Source organism: Cinclus cinclus, chromosome 6 (genome assembly GCF_963662255.1).
Source record: "Cinclus cinclus chromosome 6, bCinCin1.1, whole genome shotgun sequence".
Classification (NCBI taxonomy): Eukaryota; Metazoa; Chordata; class Aves; order Passeriformes; family Cinclidae; genus Cinclus; species Cinclus cinclus.
In genome coordinates this window covers 9,760,763-9,778,984 of record NC_085051.1, presented here as the reverse complement: position 1 = coordinate 9,778,984, position 18,222 = coordinate 9,760,763, and the positions used below count along the sequence as shown (strand labels likewise).

At 61.8% G+C, this 18,222-nt stretch overlaps 2 protein-coding genes across 2 annotated transcripts; one reads left to right on the top strand and one right to left on the bottom strand.

The window, feature by feature from the left end:
* Positions 1 to 825: 825 nt before the first annotated feature.
* PKP3 (plakophilin 3) lies at positions 826 to 9,482 on the top strand. The gene is made up of 14 exons (XM_062494812.1): positions 826 to 864; positions 3,612 to 3,792; positions 4,783 to 4,859; positions 4,976 to 5,682; positions 6,048 to 6,171; positions 6,302 to 6,506; positions 6,710 to 6,884; positions 7,033 to 7,150; positions 7,369 to 7,536; positions 7,873 to 8,058; positions 8,190 to 8,343; positions 8,549 to 8,741; positions 9,112 to 9,199; positions 9,447 to 9,482. The coding sequence occupies exons 1-14, from the start codon at positions 826 to 828 to the stop codon at positions 9,480 to 9,482; spliced, it is 2,451 nt and encodes an 816-aa protein (XP_062350796.1).
* A 1,771-nt stretch (positions 9,483 to 11,253) lies between these two features.
* On the bottom strand, positions 11,254 to 17,730 carry SIGIRR (single Ig and TIR domain containing). The gene is made up of 15 exons (XM_062494607.1): positions 17,707 to 17,730; positions 16,392 to 16,454; positions 15,959 to 16,055; positions 15,740 to 15,753; positions 15,480 to 15,669; positions 14,759 to 14,823; positions 13,986 to 14,075; positions 13,501 to 13,739; positions 13,283 to 13,413; positions 12,981 to 13,121; positions 12,739 to 12,882; positions 12,561 to 12,663; positions 12,330 to 12,480; positions 11,571 to 11,751; positions 11,254 to 11,456 (listed from the first exon to the last, which is right to left on the bottom strand). Exons 1-15 carry the CDS (start codon positions 17,728 to 17,730, stop codon positions 11,254 to 11,256), a joined length of 1,836 nt encoding a protein of 611 aa, XP_062350591.1.
* Between the last annotated feature and the right edge of the window lie 492 nt (positions 17,731 to 18,222).

Genomic DNA, 18,222 nt, shown 5'->3' with positions numbered 1-18,222 from the left:
GCCTGGAGTTCCCTGGCTGAGGGGCTGCCCCAGCCTGAGAGGGAGGTCATGGAGGCTGGAGGGAGCACAGGAACCCTCCTGACACCCCCGGGCTGAGAACGTGACACGTGACAGCAGTGGCCATGTGGAGGGTCCTGGCACCTCCTGCCCTGCACTGGGCTTTGCCAGGGGGCTCCATCCTGGTGTCCCCTGGTGAGTGTGGGGTGTGGGAGGGGGCCTGGGTTAGTGGTGGTAGGAGCTACGTGGTGGCCCCCTAAACTGGTTTGGCCCGTTTCAAACGCTCCCTCTCAGCTTATCTGGCTTCAAAGAGCTCCTGCTCCATCCCACGCACACAAACACACTCCCTGTGAACCAGGGAGAGCCCCCTGCATCCTAAAAAAATGTGTGTGCCCCCTAAGCTTTGCCTCTCCATCTTCTCCTAATGGCACCCCCAAACCTTCCCTATTGCACCCTCGGGTACCCCAGGCTGGGTGCTCAGGGGGATGTGGTGGGAAGGACACATTGGATCATGGCCATGGTGTCGGTGGGGATCCCCGGGGACTCTTTGCAGCATCGTTAAGGTAACTGAGACGTGGCTCTGCTGAGAGGGCTGACCCACTTCCCCCCACCCCCCTCGGACCTTTGGCCATGCTGAAGATTTTGAGGAGCCCCGGTGAGTCCCAAGATCCCAGGCTTGGCGGGGAGGCGAGCGGGTTCCATGCAAAACCCCGGCGAGGAGACTGGTTGGGCGAGGTGCGGGGCGGGCCCCTGTGCCCCACGCCCGCCGCAGACGCCGGCGCCCACCCGCACCCCGCAGCACCCAGGGGTGCACCTGCCTGCCCGAGGATGCTGCAGGACAGTGGCCCTCCGGGGCCACCCACCCAGGTACGTGCCGGCCACTCACTCCTGTGGCCATTGTCACCGCTGTCCCCACCGCGGGTCCCGGGGAAGAGCTGGTGTCACTCGCCCTGCCACGCACCCTGTCCCCCATCCACTGGCCAGGCTGGTGCCGGGGGTCTGGGGCTCCAACATGTGGGTCTGGTGGCTGCCCGACACCGGCCAGCTCTGGCCAGGAGGCTTTTCCCTCCCTCCCCGTGCCTCCCTCCCTTGTCCCTCGGTGTCCCCAGCGTGGCTCCTGGCACGTGTGCGCGGTGGCCGGGCTGCCTGGAGCCACTCCCTGCCCCCGACACCGATGGGCACGGCCAGCCCTGGGGACCCGAGCGTGGGGACGGGCACTCGGCGCTGCTCGGGGGGGGTGGGAGAGGACGCGGCGCTCCCAGGAGCTGGGGGGTCCCTGGGAATGTGGCTCTGTCACCCCATGGGGGAGTGACAAGAGGTGCCTCCAGGCTGCGGGGCGGTCAGCGGCTGCTTTAGGGACCCCAGATTGGGTTTATTTAACGGTGTTACTCCAGCTGTTGTCGGATTCCCTCGGGAATCCCTCAATTTTGCTTCAAGTGTTTTCTTTGTGCTGATCTGCTGCTTTTAAGCCCCCTGGTGTATACCTCGGCTATCCAACCCTTCCCTAATTAACGAACTGCTTGATGAGGCCAGCGCTGCCCATTCCAGCTCCAAACATTCCTTGAATCCCCCGGGATCCCACAAATTTTTGTCAGCAGCAGGGCAGTGTTATGCTGGGGCAATGAGGGCTTGGGAGGGAGAAAAAGCTGGGGGATGGCGGGGCTGCCAGTGGGCTTCGGGTTGTCCCCCAAGCCCCTCTGTCCCCTAGGGCTGGGGGCCTCCCGGGATGGCCCCAATCCCCCGTGATCCTGGCACAGGGAGGGCGGGCAAGTGGTGGCTTGCAGAGGGAGCGATCCACCCCCTCCGCCCGCTGCAGGGGGAACCCGTGATTCATGCGGGCTCGGAGGGTTGGGAGCGCCCGCCGAGCTCTGCCAAACCCCGTGCACCCGTGGGGTGGTGCCGCAGTGGGAGAAGAGAGGGGGGGGGCTCGGGGTTTTTCCTGGGTGCTGTACCCCAAAAGACTCTTAGGGCTATAAAGGGGTGGGGGGCGTCCCAAAAACCCCAGAGATGGGGAAGTGGGTTATCCACCCACTGTGTTGGTCCTCAGTACATTGGTGTGGTGCTACCAAAGGGGGATTTGAGGGACTGTCACCCCAAAGCGCTGGCCCGCAGCTCTTGCCACCACCCCGCCCCTGCCACAGCTCCTGCTGACGGCGGCACATTCCTTGGGGACAGCCGCCCTTTTCACCCCCCGACCGAAGCACACGTACGGTGTCACCGCCAGGTGTTGTAAACCTGGCCCAGCCCAGAACGCTCCTGTGGGTGACGCCAAGCGCTGAGCCAGGCCTGGCCACAGAGCCAGCCCTGCGTGGCCACGCTCACCCCAAAACCACCTGGCCAGCGACACGGAGCCACCGTGTCCCCGAGCAGGGCCTGAGCATGGCCACGGCTCTGCTCAGGAATGACCCGGGCCTGCAGGCCCACAGCGGCGTGGCCTGGCAGCGGGGGGATTTCGGGAGATTTTGGGAGCTGATCCCCAGCACAGCTGGCCAGGGGGACGTGGTGTCCTCAATGTCGCTGTGATGGGGTGGCTCGGCAGGTGGGGCGAGGCTAATTAGTACCTGTGGTGGCAGCGGGGCCTGAGTCACCGTGTTCGTCACCGCGGGCCCGCGGCGCTCAGCCGCCCCTTTTTTATTGTTGTTTCTTCATTCCCCGGCTGATTTGAAAAGCAAAGCAGGGAGGGCCCAGCCAGGATTTACTGCAGGGAGCCCCCACTTCAGGCCGGACCCCCGTGCCAAATTGGGATCCAGAGTGCTCCTGGAAAGTGGCTGGAGCCATCTGGGGGTCCCTGTGGAAGGGGGGGGCTTTGTGGTCAGGGCTGGTTGAGGGGTCTCCCTGGTGGTCTGGGACCCTCCTGGGAGCCCATGTGAGGGTCTGGGGCTCACTGGAGTGACAATCTGGGGTTCCAGAGCTGTATAGAGAGGTCATACGGGGGTTCAGAGCTCTCTCCACTGAGTTTTCCTGGGGGTCTTGAGCTCATTGGAGGGACATTGGAGGGGTCTGGGGCTCAGTGGCAGGGCTGTGTGAGTCTCTGGAGGTCAACAGGAAGGTTCTCCAGGGGTCTGGGGCTCTTCTAGGAGACCTCATGAGACTTCAGGGCTCACTGGAGGAACAATGTGGTTCTTCCAGGGTTCAGTGGCAGAGATCAAGGGGGGAGGCTTCTGGGGGGCTCAGGGCTCTTCAGGGAGGTGGCCAAGGGGTCTTGGGCTCCTTGATGAGACAGTGTGTGGGGGTCTGGGGCTCACTGGTGTGGCTGCCCAGGAGTCAGGGGGTGACTGTCTGAGGGGCTCCTGGCTTTTCCCAAGGTAGGACCCGCAGACCCCTGGACCACCCACCTCCCTCGTCCCCGCAAGGTCGCCCCTGGGCACCTCTACCTGTGCAGGTGACGATGGCGATGGTGTCAATGGTGACAGTAGCCCCGGTGGGGCCCCCTCCTTTTCCTGTCGAGGCGTGGCGGCGGGGCGGGACGGACGGGCCGGGACGGAGCCTCCCTACGGCTGGGGAACGCCGGAACGCCGCCACTGCCGCCGCTCACCTGCGCAGGGCGGCAGGGCTGCCCACGGCCCCTCGCCGCCATGCAGGAGACTAATGCCTTCCTGCTGTCGGCCCTGCAGCCCGAGGCCGGTGTTTGCTCGCTGGCCTTGCCCTCGGACCGGCAGCTGGACGAGCGTGGCCGGGAGGCGGCCGAGGCCCAGCGGCTGCGCAGCGCCCGTGTCCAGGAGCAGGTCCGCATCCGCATGATGCTGCGGGGGCAAGCGTCCGCCCGCCCCGAGGACCTCACCGACGGCACCAGAGGTTGGAAACCCCCCGGGACCCCCTGGGAACACGCGGTGGGATGGGTGGTGGGAGCCCCTCGATCGGCACTGGGCTCTGGGTCCACCCTGGGTGCGGGCTGGGGAGTGCCCAGCACCCTGACTGATTCCCCCGACCGCCCCCGAGCATCCCCAGCACTGTGACCCAGGGGTAGCCGAGCCCCAGCGTGGGCTCGTTTCACCCCACTCGGGGTCCTGCCTCAGTTTCCCCAGCTGCCCTTGGAGGGCTTTGCGCTGGTGGGGTCGCACACCCTGCATGGGGCTGGCTGGGGGGAGGATTTTCCCGCCCTGGCAGAGCCTCCCCCAGCCCTGAGCGGCAGCGCTGGCCTGGCTCCAGCTCTTCCATTTAACGTCTGCGCCGGCGGCCTCCGCCCTGCCGCCCTGCCCGGCACCGCCGGGATCCCCCGAGCCCCGACCCCCGTGCTGGGCACCCCAGCCGTGGGGACAGACCCCCTCTGACACCCCGAGGGCTGCCCAAGGCGTGAGTCACCCTGCTGGCAGCACCAGCACTGGCGGCGTCCCTGTCGTGTACCGCCTGTGGCCCTGGGGCGGTGGCAGGGCAGATGGGCAGCGTGAGGTGCCATGGGGGGCAGTGGGGTGGCCAAGTCCCTGCCAGGGTCCCGTTCCCGGGATGGGAGAGCCGGGACGGCTGTGGGGGAATGCCTGGGTTGCTGATCCAGGCGCGGCTGGGGGGACCCGGCTTAGCCCCGGCGTCCCCGCCAAGGTGGCAATTAGTGCCCTTGCCGTCGGGGCACAAGGCAGGGCGGGGAGGCCACTTCTGCTCACCGTGGCCAGCGGGCAGGTGAAGGCGGCTTCCTCCCACCCCTTTGTCCCCCCCAGCTCTGCTTGTGCTGCTGTGGATCCCGCAGCAGGTCCCCCTGAATGAGCTGGGACGATCTTTGCTTTCCAGATCCCTCCCTGCCCTGCCCTGCCCGTGCTTACACTGTCTCCTCTGTGGCTGTCCATCCTGCAGGTGGTCAGTACAGCTCGACCCTGCGCTCCTCCTTCAGCTCCCGCTCCCAGAGCAATGGTGTGGACCCCAAAACCTCGGTACGTACCGGGGCTCTGTCCCCTGCCTGCCCCCTCTGCTATGCTGGGGAGATCTCCGAGCTCCCCTGGTGAGGATGGAGGGATGGATTCCTAACCTTCCATTTCCACGCCTGCAGCTGTACCAGCCACTGGCTAAGAAGGATTTCGGCACGCTGCAGGGCAGCGGCTGGTCCTCGCGCTCGGCCGTGGACCTCACCCCGCACAAGCGCGTGGCCACCATCAGCAACGGGGGCCTGGCCAAGGGCCGTGCCTACGTCACCGGCTACGCGGCCTCGCAGGTGGCCACCGCCTCGCCGCGGCCCAGCTCCTTCCACGAGCGCAACTTCCGCTGCCGGCAGAACCTGGACACGCTGTCGCTGCGCTCCCTGCGCCTGGCCGACGGACCCCTCCCGCTCGCCGATGACCGCTACAGCGTCCTGTCGGAGCAGCTGGATGCGCCGGGGCACCGGCAGCTCTACAAGAGTCAGGCTGGCGGCAGCTTCGGCCGCTCCTTCGCCTACGAGCGGCAGCTGAGCTCTGGCACGGCCACCAAGGCCGCCTGCGACTGGCTGGACGGTGCTGAGGGGCCGCCGAGCCGCACCATCCGCGCGCCCGCCATGCGCACGCTGCAGCGCTTCCAGAGCAACAACCGCTCGCGCCTCAGCACTGGCTCCTTTGGCACGATGCCGGCGGGAGGCAGCGGTGCCTTCCTGGGCCTGGGGGAGCACAGCTCCCGTGCCCCCTCAGTGCGCAGCCTGGCCGAATCCGGCCATCACCTGGCGGAGCCACGCGCCATGGAGATGTACAATGGGCATAGCTCGCTGCTTGGGCACCATGCCGGAGGGTGAGGGCCAGGGGCTGCTCTGGGGTGGCTTGGTCCTTGTTTCTGCTGTGGTTGCCTGTCGGGGGAGGTGACCTTCCAGCTCCCACTGGGCACAAGGGGTGTTGGGAAGATGGTGGTTGCAGCTTGGTGCTGTGGTGATGGACCACAGCACAGGCTGACCTCTGAGTGTGTCCTGCCTCTGACCCTGGCTCCTGCATGGACATATGGCAGGCGGATGATGCTTGTCCCACTGGGAATGAAGTCCCACGCCCTGAGCGCAGTGGGAAGGAGATGGGTTGATGGGACTCCTTGGAGAACATGGTGGGGCACAGAGGTGGAGTATCCCGGAGGATGTTCTGCTGGGACTCACCCGGCTGTGGTTCTAGGTTTGATGACATCGACCTGCCCTCAGCAGTGAAGTACCTGATCGCCAGTGACCCCAACCTGCAGGTGCTGGGTGCTGCCTACCTGCAGCACAAGTGCTACAGTGACAGCAGCGCCAAGAAGCAGGTGAGGCCCTGGAAGGGTGGGAGCAGAGGGTTTCCCAGTGGGAACAGCCCCTCCGATGCTGTGGACAGGTGCAGGAACCGGAGGGAGCCCTGCGAGCACAGCATGTCTGACCCCCTGGGCTGTCCCCCAGGCTCGCAGCCTGCAGGCCATGCCCAAGCTGGTGAAGCTGTTCAACAGCCCGAACCAGGAGGTGCAGCGCCACGCCACTGGCGCCATGCGCAACCTCATCTACGACAACGCTGAGAACAAGCTGGCGCTGGTGGAGGAGAATGGCATCTACGAGCTCATGCGCACCCTGCGGGAGCCCGACGACGAGCTCCGCAAGAATGTCACAGGTTGGGGACGGCGGTGGGGTAGGCAAGGGTCCCTTTTCCCCTGGGGATGGCCTTCTACTTCTCTCATGTGAGTGGAGCTGGGATGTTGCTCCACGGGAATGGTCCCTTTGCATAATTTTCACCAGCATGAGCCCCCCGGGGAGGGGAGTTGGGGTGGATGTGCTCTCCAGCTGCTCTGGTACTGAGGGTCCCCCTGTGTGCAGGGATCCTGTGGAATCTGTCCTCCAGTGACAACCTGAAGGATCGCCTGGCCCGGGACACGCTGGAGCAGCTGACAGACCTGGTCCTGGTCCCTCTGTCTGGGCTGGGGGGCTCGGGTGTCATCCAGCAGAACCCCTCGGAGGCAGAGATCTTTTATAACTCCACAGGCTTCCTCAGGTATCTCTTCCAGGTCCTCCCACTCGGAGCAAAGTATTGGAGGGAGAAGGGGATAGGAGCACTGTTTGCACAGCTCTTCTTTGGGCACAGGAAGGGGTGGCTGTGGGGGATCCCCTTCTCTTCATGACAGAACCCCATTCCTATGCAGGAACCTGAGCTCTGCCAGCCAGCAGACCCGGCAGAAGATGCGTGAGTGCCACGGGCTGGTGGACTCCATGATCCACTATGTGAACAGCTCCCTGGAGGTGGGGAAGTCAGAGGACAAGGTAAGCCCCTGAGCTGGTGTTGTGGGTGTTGAGGTGCTGCTCCCCCATCTCATTGTGCAAAGGCACATCTTGATGTCATGCTGGGAAAACCAGCCCGGCTCCATCCGAGCTCACTGGGCACAGCCAGTGTGATGACTTTGCCATGAGGCCCCTGTGCTAGCTGGACACACCCTGCAGATGTCCCAGGGATGACACCCTTGTGTCCCCTGTGCCCCCAGAGCGTGGAGAATGCTGTCTGTGTCCTGCGCAACCTCTCCTACCGCCTGTACGACGAGATGCCCCCCTCCTCGCTCCAGCGCCTCGAGGGCCACCGAAGGAACGCGGGTGGCACGGTGACAGGGGAGCTGGTGGGCTGCTTCAGCCCCCAGAGCAAGAAAGCCCGGGAGGTCAGTGGGGGCACATCCTGGCCATGTCACTGGGGTGTGGCTGGCACTGGGGAGCGCTGGCAGCAGAGATGATGCCAGGGCGGAGGTGGATGCCGGCCTCAGCTGGTGGGTGGGACACAGAGCTGAGCTCAGCAGAGGGTGAATCAGGTGTTTAGGGTGAATCAGGGTGCTGAAACCCCACTTTTTCCATGCCATGGGGTGTGATGCAGCCAGGGTGACCTGCCAGCTCCCTGGCCAGCAGTTCACGTGAGGCAGGCAGGGCAAAGGGAGCACTGGCAGTGAGAGGCACTGCAGAGGGGAGACCCCCAGAGTCTTAACAGTGCCCCTGTCCCTCAGCACTACCTGAACGCAGACATTGTCACCTTCACGGAGGTCTCCAAGGACCCCAAGGGCATGGAGTGGCTCTGGAACCCACAGATCGTGGGCATCTACAACCGGCTGCTGCAGCGCTGTGAGCTCAACAAGCACACGACAGAGGCGGCCTCGGGCGCCCTGCAGAACATCACAGCTGGGGACCGCAGGGTGAGGCCGAGGGGTCCCCACAACCTGCCCCCCCCTCCCCGGGTTCACCCTGACCTGCTCCCTGTGAGAGGAGGGGAGAGGAGGAGGAGGAGGGAGCTGTCGGAGTCTCCAAGGGGATGTTTGCCTTGCAGTGGGCGGGTGTGCTGAGCCGGCTGGCGCTGGAGCAGGAGCGCATCCTGAATCCCGTGCTGGACCGTGTCCGCACTGCCGACCACCACCAGCTGCGCTCCCTCACCGGCCTCATCCGCAACCTGTCCCGCCATGCCCGCAATAAGGATGAGATGTGTGAGTGCCAGGAGTGAACCCGGGCTGGGGGGGGGGCGTGCTTCCCAACCTTTTCCTTTGCCTCCCGTTGTTATCTCCAACCACATCCTTCCTGCTGCATTCCCACTTGCAGCCGAGCCTGCAGGCTGCTCCATCCCCTGTTCCCAGACATGGCTCTGTCCCTCACGGCTCTGGCCACCAGCCCTGATGTGCCCTTTGCCCACAGCCACCAAGGTGGTCAGCCACCTAATCGAGAAGCTGCCAGGGAGTGCCGGGGACAAGGCCCCGCCTGCCGACGTCATCGTGAACATCATTGCTGTGCTCAACAACCTGGTGGTGGAGAGCCCCATGGCCGCCCGTGACATTGTCTACTTCGATGGCCTCAGGAAGCTCTTCTTCATCAAGAAGCGACGGGACAGGTGCCAGCTCATACCTGGGCTTGTGTCCTCTCCTCTCCCTCTCTGTTCCAGCACAGGGAAAGAGGGTCACAAGTTTCCCTTCCCAAGTCTCAGTGTTGGGGGTCCACAGACTGGCTCAGAGTAGCCTCGTGGCCACCTGCCAGCCCTTTGTCACCCCATAAGGACACCCCACCATTGCCACAGCTGCCTTTTCCCATCAGGGATACTCTATGCTCCTGTCTGTTGTGATGGATCCAAATGTTCACCTCCTGCCTCTCCCCACCCACACTAAGTCCCCCTGGGCCCCTCTGGGGTGGTCTCCTTGTACTGGTGGCCATTGTCTCAGGCTCAGTGGTCCCCAAAACATCATTGCATCCTGTCCCTTTCCCAGCTCGGACAACGAGAAGTCCTCCCGAGCCGCCGCCAGCCTCCTGGGAAATATGTGGCAGTACACCAAGCTCCACCGGGACTTCAAGATGGTACGTACCCATTCCAGAGCCTCCTGCAGCCAGTGGGAGGATCCCTAGGGAATCAAGACCAAAGGATTCATCCTGGAGAGCCACACCACCCAAAATGCTTCCCCAGGATACAGTGAGGCCCCATTCCTGCCTGCTTTTCCGCAGGAGTGGGGAGATCCCAGAGCATTGTCCCTGTGCAAGTGGGGTGGGGCCCATCAGTGCTGGAGCAGAGGAACTCTGTGTGCCTGATGGGGCTGTCTCCTTGCAGAAGGGGTACCGGAAGGAGGACTTCCTCAGCCTGTGAGGACACCCTGGGAGCTGGAATGCCTCGCTGGGATGCTCCATGCTGCCGGCCATGCCGTGGAGAGGCTGCTTGCTGCCGGACCCCTGCTCTGTAGCCAAATCCCTACATCCCACGTGCCTCTGTCCTCTGCCGGGTCCCATTCCCTGGCTAGGGGACACTTGTCCTCCCTCCTGTCCAGCCTTAATGCCAGTGGCTGCTTTTGGCTCAGCTGTGGGGCCCCACTGGGACTCCAGTTGGGGGGGCTGCCCCATGGCACCCCTTGGGGGCCCTCCCCACTTTCAGGTAGCTGTCTGGAAAACTTGGCTTGTCCTGCAGTTTGGCAGGGGGGCAGGAGCTGCAGAGAGTTGGGAAGGCTCCTGTAGAGCAATTCTGGGGCAAGGGGGCTTCTGGGGGTGCTTTATCCCAGCTCCCTGACCTACGGGGCCAGGGAGGTGTCCATGCCCATATCGCAGTGTGGGATGTGCTGTGGGTTACACTTTTGTTCTGCCCTGGCTGGGTGTGGATGGGGCTTTGCATGGCTTGGGGGCTTGGAGGGCTCTGAGGTGGCTTCTCACAGTTTATGGGGTGGCACAGCACCTGCAGGGAGCTGGGAAGTGATGCCGTGACAGCACTGTGTTCCGCCTTTGCTAGGGAGGGTGGGCAGGGGGGTGTGTCTGATGGGGCTGCCTGTGACCTCACTGCAGGAAGCCTGGGAGGGCCTCAGGGTCCCATCTGTCACCCTGTGGGGACTGTCCCGGTGTGGCAGAGCAGTTGCTGTCGCTCCTCACCAGCTGCTGCCAGGGCTGGGCCCTGCTGATGCAGCAGGAGCAGGATCCAGGCAGGGCCATGTTTGCTGAGCAGCATCACCCCGTGGGTGGGGAGATGTCCCCGGTGCTGGGCGCAGATGGGTCCAAAGCTCTCTGTGCCATGGTGCTGGCCAGGAGGGGCACACAGGTAGGCTGGGGGTGGCTTTGGACTGTCGGTGGATTTGGGGCTGGGGGAGCCCCCATACTTGGGGGGCACAAGATACCCCGGGGGGATGATGTAGAGTGGGTAGAGGGGTGGGAGGGTGGGGGAGCAGGCGGAGGGGCTGGAGTGGCCCCCATGGTGAGCAGCACCGTTGCGGTCCTGGCTTGGGGTCATGGGGTGTTTGGCTCTGCAGCTGTCTGTGTACAACCCTCCCACCCCTGTGTACCCCTGAAATAAAGGCCTTGAGTGATGCCCACCTGCAACTGTGTTTGGATGGCACCTGGGAGGGGGTACAGTGCCCCTGTGACACCAGCACAGAGTGAGTTTACCCCGCTCTGAGTTAGTGTGACATGGACACTGCCATGGGAAGGACAGACCAAAGCACTGCCTGTGGTGGGGAGACCCCCTCGTCACCTGAGTCCCCATCATGGACAGACCCAGTGGGTGCAGCAGCCTTTTATTGTCACGGGGGTTTCCATGGGACAAAGGTGCTGCTGCCACTCCTGTCAGGCACTCCTGGGGCTGGGGCACGTTGTTCCTCGGAAAGCATCACCCATCACAGCCCTTGTCGATCACACGGGATAAACGTCCCTGCCACCCATGGCGAGGGGCCAGGGCCCAGCCACTTGGGTGGCACCCAGGGTTGGCACTGCGGTATTACAGGCATGGTGCTCCTGTTGATGGTTTTCCAATTTTCCACTTTGGAGCCAGCTCCTGCTTTCCCAGCATGGCTGCTGCTCTGATGCCATCATAACTCCCGGGCTCCCCGGCCGTGACCTGGTCCATGTGTCCCCACAGGAACGGGGGACACCTGTGGTCCTGCTCAGATGTCATCCTCTGTCACCAGGCAGTAGAAGTCTGTGCGGGCACCGTAGTTGCGCGATCCCAGATCTGAGACATCCAGCTCGGAGCGCTGCCCTTCCCGCAGCTGCACATCCTCCATCCCGCTGGATGCTGGAGCCCTGGGAACACTGTGGCCACCGAGGCGGGGCGGCTGGGGGCTTCCAAAAACACGCCCTCGGAGGCCTGGCAGGAGCAGGGAGATGGGTTTTTTAGGTGGAGAAGGAAGGGGCTGGAAAGCCCAGGAGCGACCTCCAGGGCACATCTGTCCCCTCCGGAGAAACAGCCAGGGATACGGACCTGTGCCAAGGTCCCCGTCCGGGTCCAGGTCTCCTGTGCTGTCCAGGTAGCTGCTGTGCAGGATCAGCATGGGGTCCTTGTCCTCCTGTAGCTGGGTCTGCGGGTCCCCCACACTTCCTGGGAAGGACACCTTGCGTGGCAGGGCCAGGCACAGCTCCTTCCAGAAATCCGACGATGGGGTCTGCAGGAGCCGGGAGGGGATGAGCGCCGGAGCACAGCCCCACATGGTTTCACGGGCTCAGCTCGCCCAGCACTGGGAGCTCAGCCAAGGTGAGGGCTGTGCTCCAGCGTGGCACTGTGCCCAGGCGCCGGTGGAGAAACCGGCCCGACCTGCTGGAACCCTCCCCAGGGCTCCGGCTCCCAGCCTGGCCCTGAAATGGCCGGAGTGGCCCTGGGCCAAAGCGCTGCTCTGGGAGCTAAGGCTGGGGCAGCCCTGGAGTGTCACGGGGTCCTGACAATACAGGTTTTTGGGGTGAGTTCCCAGATCCAAGGCTCTTCTGGTTGGGTTTTGAAATGTCCTCCAAAAGGTGAGTGTCCCAACCTGCTCTTTAGCACTGGAGCCCAGGGTGCAGCCCCAAAGGGCAGCAGGGAGGTTGACCCAAAATGGGTAGCTGGGAATGGAAGGGGGTGCTGGTGAGGTGGGTCCTGCTCAGCTCTCACCATGGGGCAGTCCCAAAGGGCAGCAGGAAGCTCGCACTGTGGGGTGCTGGGGAGGGAAAGGGAGTTTTGGGTGGGGTCAGGATCCTGCTCAGCACTCACCATGGAGCCGGCTCTCCACACCAGCAGAGTCACTGCGCTTCGGTGCTGCTTCAGTAGGGTGATGGCAGGGTGAGTGATCTCCCGGTACTGGCTCTCGAAGACTATGAAGATGGGTTTCCTGGAAAGCTCCAGCAGCCTCCAGAGCCCTTCCCTGCGAGATAAGTGGGTGACAGGAAAGTGAGGTCCTCCTCCAGCCCCTCTCCTCTCCTGTGGGAGCTGCTTTGCTCCTACCTGAAGCTGCTGTTGCACCAATCCTGCTCCAGGTATGCGACAGAGAGCACCACGATGAGGCGCCGGCACCGGCTGACATTCATGATGAGGTCAGCTGATGGCTCTGTGGGCAAAAAGGATGTCAAGACCCCAGGTAGGTCCCTGTGTCACCCCCTGCCCAGCCCTGTGTGGTGCCTACCTGAGTTGGGCAGGATGTTCTGCTCGTCCAGGAAGAGCTTGTAGCCGTGGCGGTTTTCCAGCTGCGGCTTCACGATGAAGTGGATGAACTTTCGGTCATCGGGAGCAGAGGCGTGGGAGATGTAGGCATCGTAGAGCTTCCCATCTGGGGAGATCCATGGAGCAGTGATAATATGGGAAGGGCTGTGTGACCCCCCTGGACCATGGGTGGCTGTTTCCAGTGGGGTGTCACCTCTGGCTCACCGTTGATCTCCAGCTCTCCGTAGTGGTCCCGGTACCAGAGCAGCACATTCAGGCGGCACCGGACATAGAGCACAGCCAGGAGCATCAGGAGCACCAGGACCAGGAGGGCTGCCAACACTGCAGGCACGTGCCCTGCCGCCTCTGCCAGGACAGGGAAGGTCATGGTGAGCATCATACCTGGGTTTGGTGCAGATTTGCACCCTGATGTGGGAGAGGCAGCAGGGCCCCATCTCTCTTCTCAATCCCCCATGCACCTGGGCTCTCTGTGGGATGCTCCCTTCCTGTCCCCAGCAGATTCCTACCTGCTTGCTGCAGGGTGAAGGTGGCCGTGGCATTGCTGATCCAGCAGGCAAACACCCCAAAATCGGTGTCATGGGTGAGGTTGAGCTGCAGGACGCTGGCCAGGAACTGCTCCGAGGAGTTTTGGCCAAACCTGACAGGAGACGGGGATGCTGGAGGTCAGGCCGATGACACCCCCCCAAAAGCAGATGGATGGACGTCCCCAGGGCAGGCTCCTTACCAGACAGTGTCCTGGCTGCTCCCACTGCCCAGCCACTGCCCATCCTTGCTCCAGGTAGGAATGGGCTGGCAGCGCTCAGTGCCCACCCAGCGCACGGTGCAGTTCAGCTCAACCTGGCTCCCCAGCACTAAGTCCAGTGTCTTGTTGGCAGCTGGCACCAAGATTTCAGGGGGCATGCTGCAAAGATCTGGGGGCACAGAGGGGAGGGGGTTTGGGTGGGAAAGCTGACCCAGCTCCCCCTAGGGCACGTGCCTGCTGTAGCCATCCTGGAAAAACAAGCTTTGCCTTGGGGGTCTGACAGTGAGTGGTGTTTGTGGCTGTTTAGCAACAGGCTGAGCCGGTTTGGGGGGCTGAGAAGGACCCTTGGCACCCTAAGAGGTGATACCAGAGCAAGACCCCCATCTGAGCTCGCACAGGGATCCTTCCCAGCTGAGAACAGGGAAGAATTGGGATTTCACCTACCTGCCATGGTGCGCTCAGGTGACAGGCGTGGGCGTTGCCAGCATCTCACGCGGCGTCTTCCGGGGGGGGACAAAGTCCACCTGCTTCTGCCACTGCCACAGGGCGGGCTGGGCCTGGGACAGACCGGGAATGGCTCTGTGAGTGCTGGCACAGGGAGGGCCCGGCCACCCCCATTGGCCCCCGCAGCGATTCCATCTGGGGGTGGTGGGTGCTGCTCTGTGGCAAAGCCAAAGCCATGTCCCACCCACAGCCTGGTGGCCACAATGTCACCTGCCCTCCCTGCGCTGACTCCCAGCCTGGCTTTCCCAACCATTAATTTATGTGTGGGAGGTGATTAATGACCAGCTAGTGGTTGCAGGATTTAAAAAATGTGCCTTCAGCCCAAAACCAAGGTGGGGGAATGAGCTCTGCCATGGTACACTTCGGGGGTCTCAGTGGTACCTCCGTCACCTGCCAAGCCCCTGCCTGGGCTGCAGAGCTGCCTCCAGCATGACATGCCCTTGAACCTACTAATTACCAGTAGTCTGGTTTGTTTATGGAAACGCAGCCTCCCACCTGGAGAGCTCCCCGGTGGGTGCGGTGTTGCCGGCACGTTGCTACCCCGTGGTTGTGCCCAGGGATTGGCACAGCTGCACAGCATTCCAGGCAAGTGAGGAGCACAGGGATGGCATGCAAGGATCCCCCCGGCTGGCATCACCAGCGGTGTCACTGTGATGGCCCCGTGGGAAGAGGTGGATACTGGGAGCAGACAGCAGAGCAGAGTCTGGCAAGGCTGGGCTCCTCTGTCACCACGTACCTGATGCGGGTACTGAGGTGAGAATCTCAGGGGTGACACGGTGCCAGGGTTTCCATGGTAAACACCTGGCCTCAATCTGGGAGTCAGGAAGGGTGAAAGCCTCTCCCTTGGGCTCTCTTTGCTCTGGAGCTTCAGCACTTCTGGATGCACCCTGATTTTGGGTGGGAGCAGGGCTGGTCCCCCTGTGTGCTTTGGTGTGGAATGGGAAGGGGAGGTCTGTGCTGCTGCCTGGCTTGGAGCAGGGATGCAGGCACAGTGCTTCCCTCTGCAACAGGTTAGTGCCAGGCATGGGGTGAAACCAGGGATCAAGGTACATGAAAGACGCCCAGTATGTGTTCAGCTTGACCAGCTGGGAGTGATTTATACCTAAAGGATTAACTGAGTTTCTCCATGGCCAGGGAGGGAAGAGGACGGGATGGAGATGAGCCAGCCCACCTGGATTTCACATGGAGAAAGGGTGGGAGACGCTCACGAGTGTGGCATGGGGCTGTCTCTGCCTGGCACGATGCTCCTGGATGGGTCACTCCTAAACCATTTCCTCGGATGGTCGGAATAAGGAAGCTCCAACAAGCTGCAGCCTGGCCAGGGGGTGTGGGGAGGCCCCAAAACCCCCGGAGCCCTTTGCTCCAGGGAACGACAGTGTTGGATAACACGGAGAGGGTGCTGGGGCTGCTGAGTGCCAGGGCGGGAGGAGCGCCGGCTAACGGGCAGCATTTCCCACTTCCCACGTCCTGGCGTGGGGACACCCCGGGTTTGAGGCAGAGGACCGTGCGGACGTTGTGGGGTTGTGAATGATGGCTGGGCGCGGCATTCCCTGGAGCACGGCTGTGGCGAAAGCGAGGAGGGCAGGGAGGCACCGTGGTCAGGGAGTTGTGGGGTGGGTGTGCCGAGGGAGCAAGCGGGATGGAGAGCTGGAGGAGAACGAAGGACAGCCAAAGTGGGAGTGCACAGGGAATGGGGTGAGCGTGAAACCCTGCTGACCTCATCTGAGGCGGCTTCAGCATGGAAAGGGAAGCAGAACAGAGTCGCATTTACCTTTGGAGCTTCCCCAGCCGCAGGCTTCCTGCTCGTCGCCTCCCGCTTGAGCTGACCCGACCGGCCAGAGCAGTGCTTGGAATTTCTCTCTCTTCTACTTTTTTTTTTTTTTTTCCCTTTCTGTTTTAATAGTTTATGTATTTCTCCTCCCCGTTCAGTCCCTGCCCTCGGCCAGGCGCTCCCGCTGCCCCAATCCCCGGGCGCCAGTCCCGTGGGAAGGGCTGGTTGTCCCTCCCTCCCACTGCTCCGCCTCCACCTGAACCTGCGGGGGGAAAAATTCAACAGCTCCGGCTTCAGGGGAAGGGAAAAGAGGGGGGAAAAGAGAGGGGAAAAGAGAAAAGAGGAGGGGGACAGCAGCACACCCAGCAGGTGTCACAAGGCTTGTGGGCCAAGGAGGAGCCCCCTGGTTTTCCATGGCTGGAAGAGCCCACAGAGGTGTCAGGGTAAGAAGAAACCTGCATCAGCTGTGCCTGTGGGCATCGTGGGGTTTCCTTCTCCTCTCTTTCCTTCTCGCTGTGCCTTTAGAGCCCTTTTGCCAGATGAAGCTGGTGCTGGAGGTGGCCACTGGTGGACAGCAGTTATCCCCTGTGCTAATTACCATGGAGGTGATTAGAGCCGGGCACAGCACCACCAGCAGCCTCTGGACAAACACCAGCCTGAGCTGCAAAAGGCATCAACCAGCACGTGATTTGAGGCCAAAAAGGGAAGAAGAGGGCCACGGGTGCAGTATATACTTTTATGAAGATATGCATATATAATACTATACTTAATAATATATAAATACATATAGATGCATATTGAATAACTATGTATCTATAAATGAACAGGTACAGGTAGGTCTGTGGGCCTGTTCCCATGGAGAAACACCCCGACTCTGGCTCCTCATTGTTTAGGATATAAACTACCAGTGCTGTTGGCTTGTTGTGGGAGGGAAAGGGACAGAGGGAACCCTGTTGGATCTCTGGGGATCTTTGGGGAGAATCCCCTGCTCCTGGTCCCGACAGCCACTGGCTGTGTGTGTTTGGGGCAGCAGGTTTTGGAGCAGCCTTTGTTGAGGGCTGACCACTTGTCATGGACACAGCATCAGATGTAAAATCCGGTGTAAATCTGTTGAATTTGGGAGATGGTGAAGGATTGCATGGAACAAGCCTGGGGTGTGGGGAGGCTTGGGAGCAAATCAGGAGCTGATAAGACCTTTCTTGTCCATCAGGGTTATCTTTTTGGTAGGTCAGTTAAATGGAAAGGCAGTTTTGGCCACAACAGTGTAAAAACAGGACAAGCCTGAGGGCTCAGCAGGCTCTGTTTTGTTCCCTATGGGATCGTTAGTGGCTTTCCCTGCTCTTGGGAGTAAAGTTTTGAGGCTGAGTTGGTTAAGTCGGGTACCTTGCCCTGCAGTCCTGAGGTGTGTCACCTCCAAGGCACAGCCCCCAGGAGTGACACCTTGGGAATCATCTGTGGCAGGATCCTCATGAGACACAGGCAGTGTGAGCTTGGGGTCACTACCAATGGGAAAGGAGGGGGCTGCACCCCAGTTCTGCCTTTGGGATCTTCTGTCAGGCCCCCCCCGAGCTGTGGCACCTGCCCAGTCCTGGGGTGTCACCCTGTTCCTGCTGCAGATAAACCCATTCTGTCTCAAGTAGGGGGGCCAGCCAGTAGTGGTGTCTCTAAAGGAAAAGGTGGGATAACCATATAATTTGGGATTTGCTATCTTTTTCCCACTTCCCCCCGGTGTTTCCATTATTCTAGCACATTAACCAGGCTGTGCTCGCACTGTGTGTGGCTAAATCCTGGTGTCCCACAGCCCTCAGAATGGGCACTGCAGCTCCCACCTGCTGGTACTTATCCCCACCAAGACAAGGAAAGGTTTTGGGGAATGATTTGGGAATGGCAGAGGAGGAAGGCAAGAGCAATACCAGATAGCAGGTGACAATCTGCATGTCTACCGTGGGTGTTGTGTTTATTTACCGATGGCTGGTGGCAGCTGAGCCAGGAACAACTCTCAGGACCCGGCTGAACACAAGATAACAAGGGCCTTTTTTCCAATGTCCATGGAGACACCAGGGTGGAGCTGCGTCCGTGGAGACAGAAGGGTGGAGCTGCAGCCATGTGGGAGTCACGCCGGGGAGGAGTTTGGTGAAAGAGGGACTCAAGTTACCCAGTGATGCGAGTGTGAGGAGGTCACGGAAGGCAGTGGAAAAAGAGGCCAAAGTGCGCCAAAAAAAAAAAAAAAGAAGGAAAAAAAAAAGGCTGGAGAGGGAGCCTCATTACAGAATGAGGTAAGTGATGTTTCCTGTGCTTTAGGAAGTGAGTGACAAGGACCCAGGACATCTCCTGCAGCCCAGCAGCCGGGTTCTGCCCCCTGGGTTTGTCCCTAGCACCACAGCTCTGCCCCAGCCACTCCCCGTGCTGGGGAGGTACATCCCGGCTCT

Excerpts from the sequence above, each read along its gene's own strand:
- SIGIRR (XM_062494607.1), bottom strand. The coding sequence starts at position 17,730 with ATGCAGATTGTCACCTGCTATCTG. Across the intron at positions 16,455-17,706 it reads AGATTGTCACCTGCTATCTG|CTCAGGCTGGTGTTTGTCCA; the intron begins GTATTGCTCTTG and ends TGCCTTTTGCAG. Across the intron at positions 12,481-12,560 it reads TGGTGCAACAGCAGCTTCAG|GGAAGGGCTCTGGAGGCTGC; the intron begins GTAGGAGCAAAG and ends CTTATCTCGCAG.
- PKP3 (XM_062494812.1), top strand. The coding sequence starts at position 826 with ATGCTGCAGGACAGTGGCCCTCCGGGGCCACCCACCCAG. Across the intron at positions 865-3,611 it reads CTCCGGGGCCACCCACCCAG|CCCGAGGCCGGTGTTTGCTC; the intron begins GTACGTGCCGGC and ends TCGGCCCTGCAG. Across the intron at positions 7,537-7,872 it reads AGAGCAAGAAAGCCCGGGAG|CACTACCTGAACGCAGACAT; the intron begins GTCAGTGGGGGC and ends CCTGTCCCTCAG.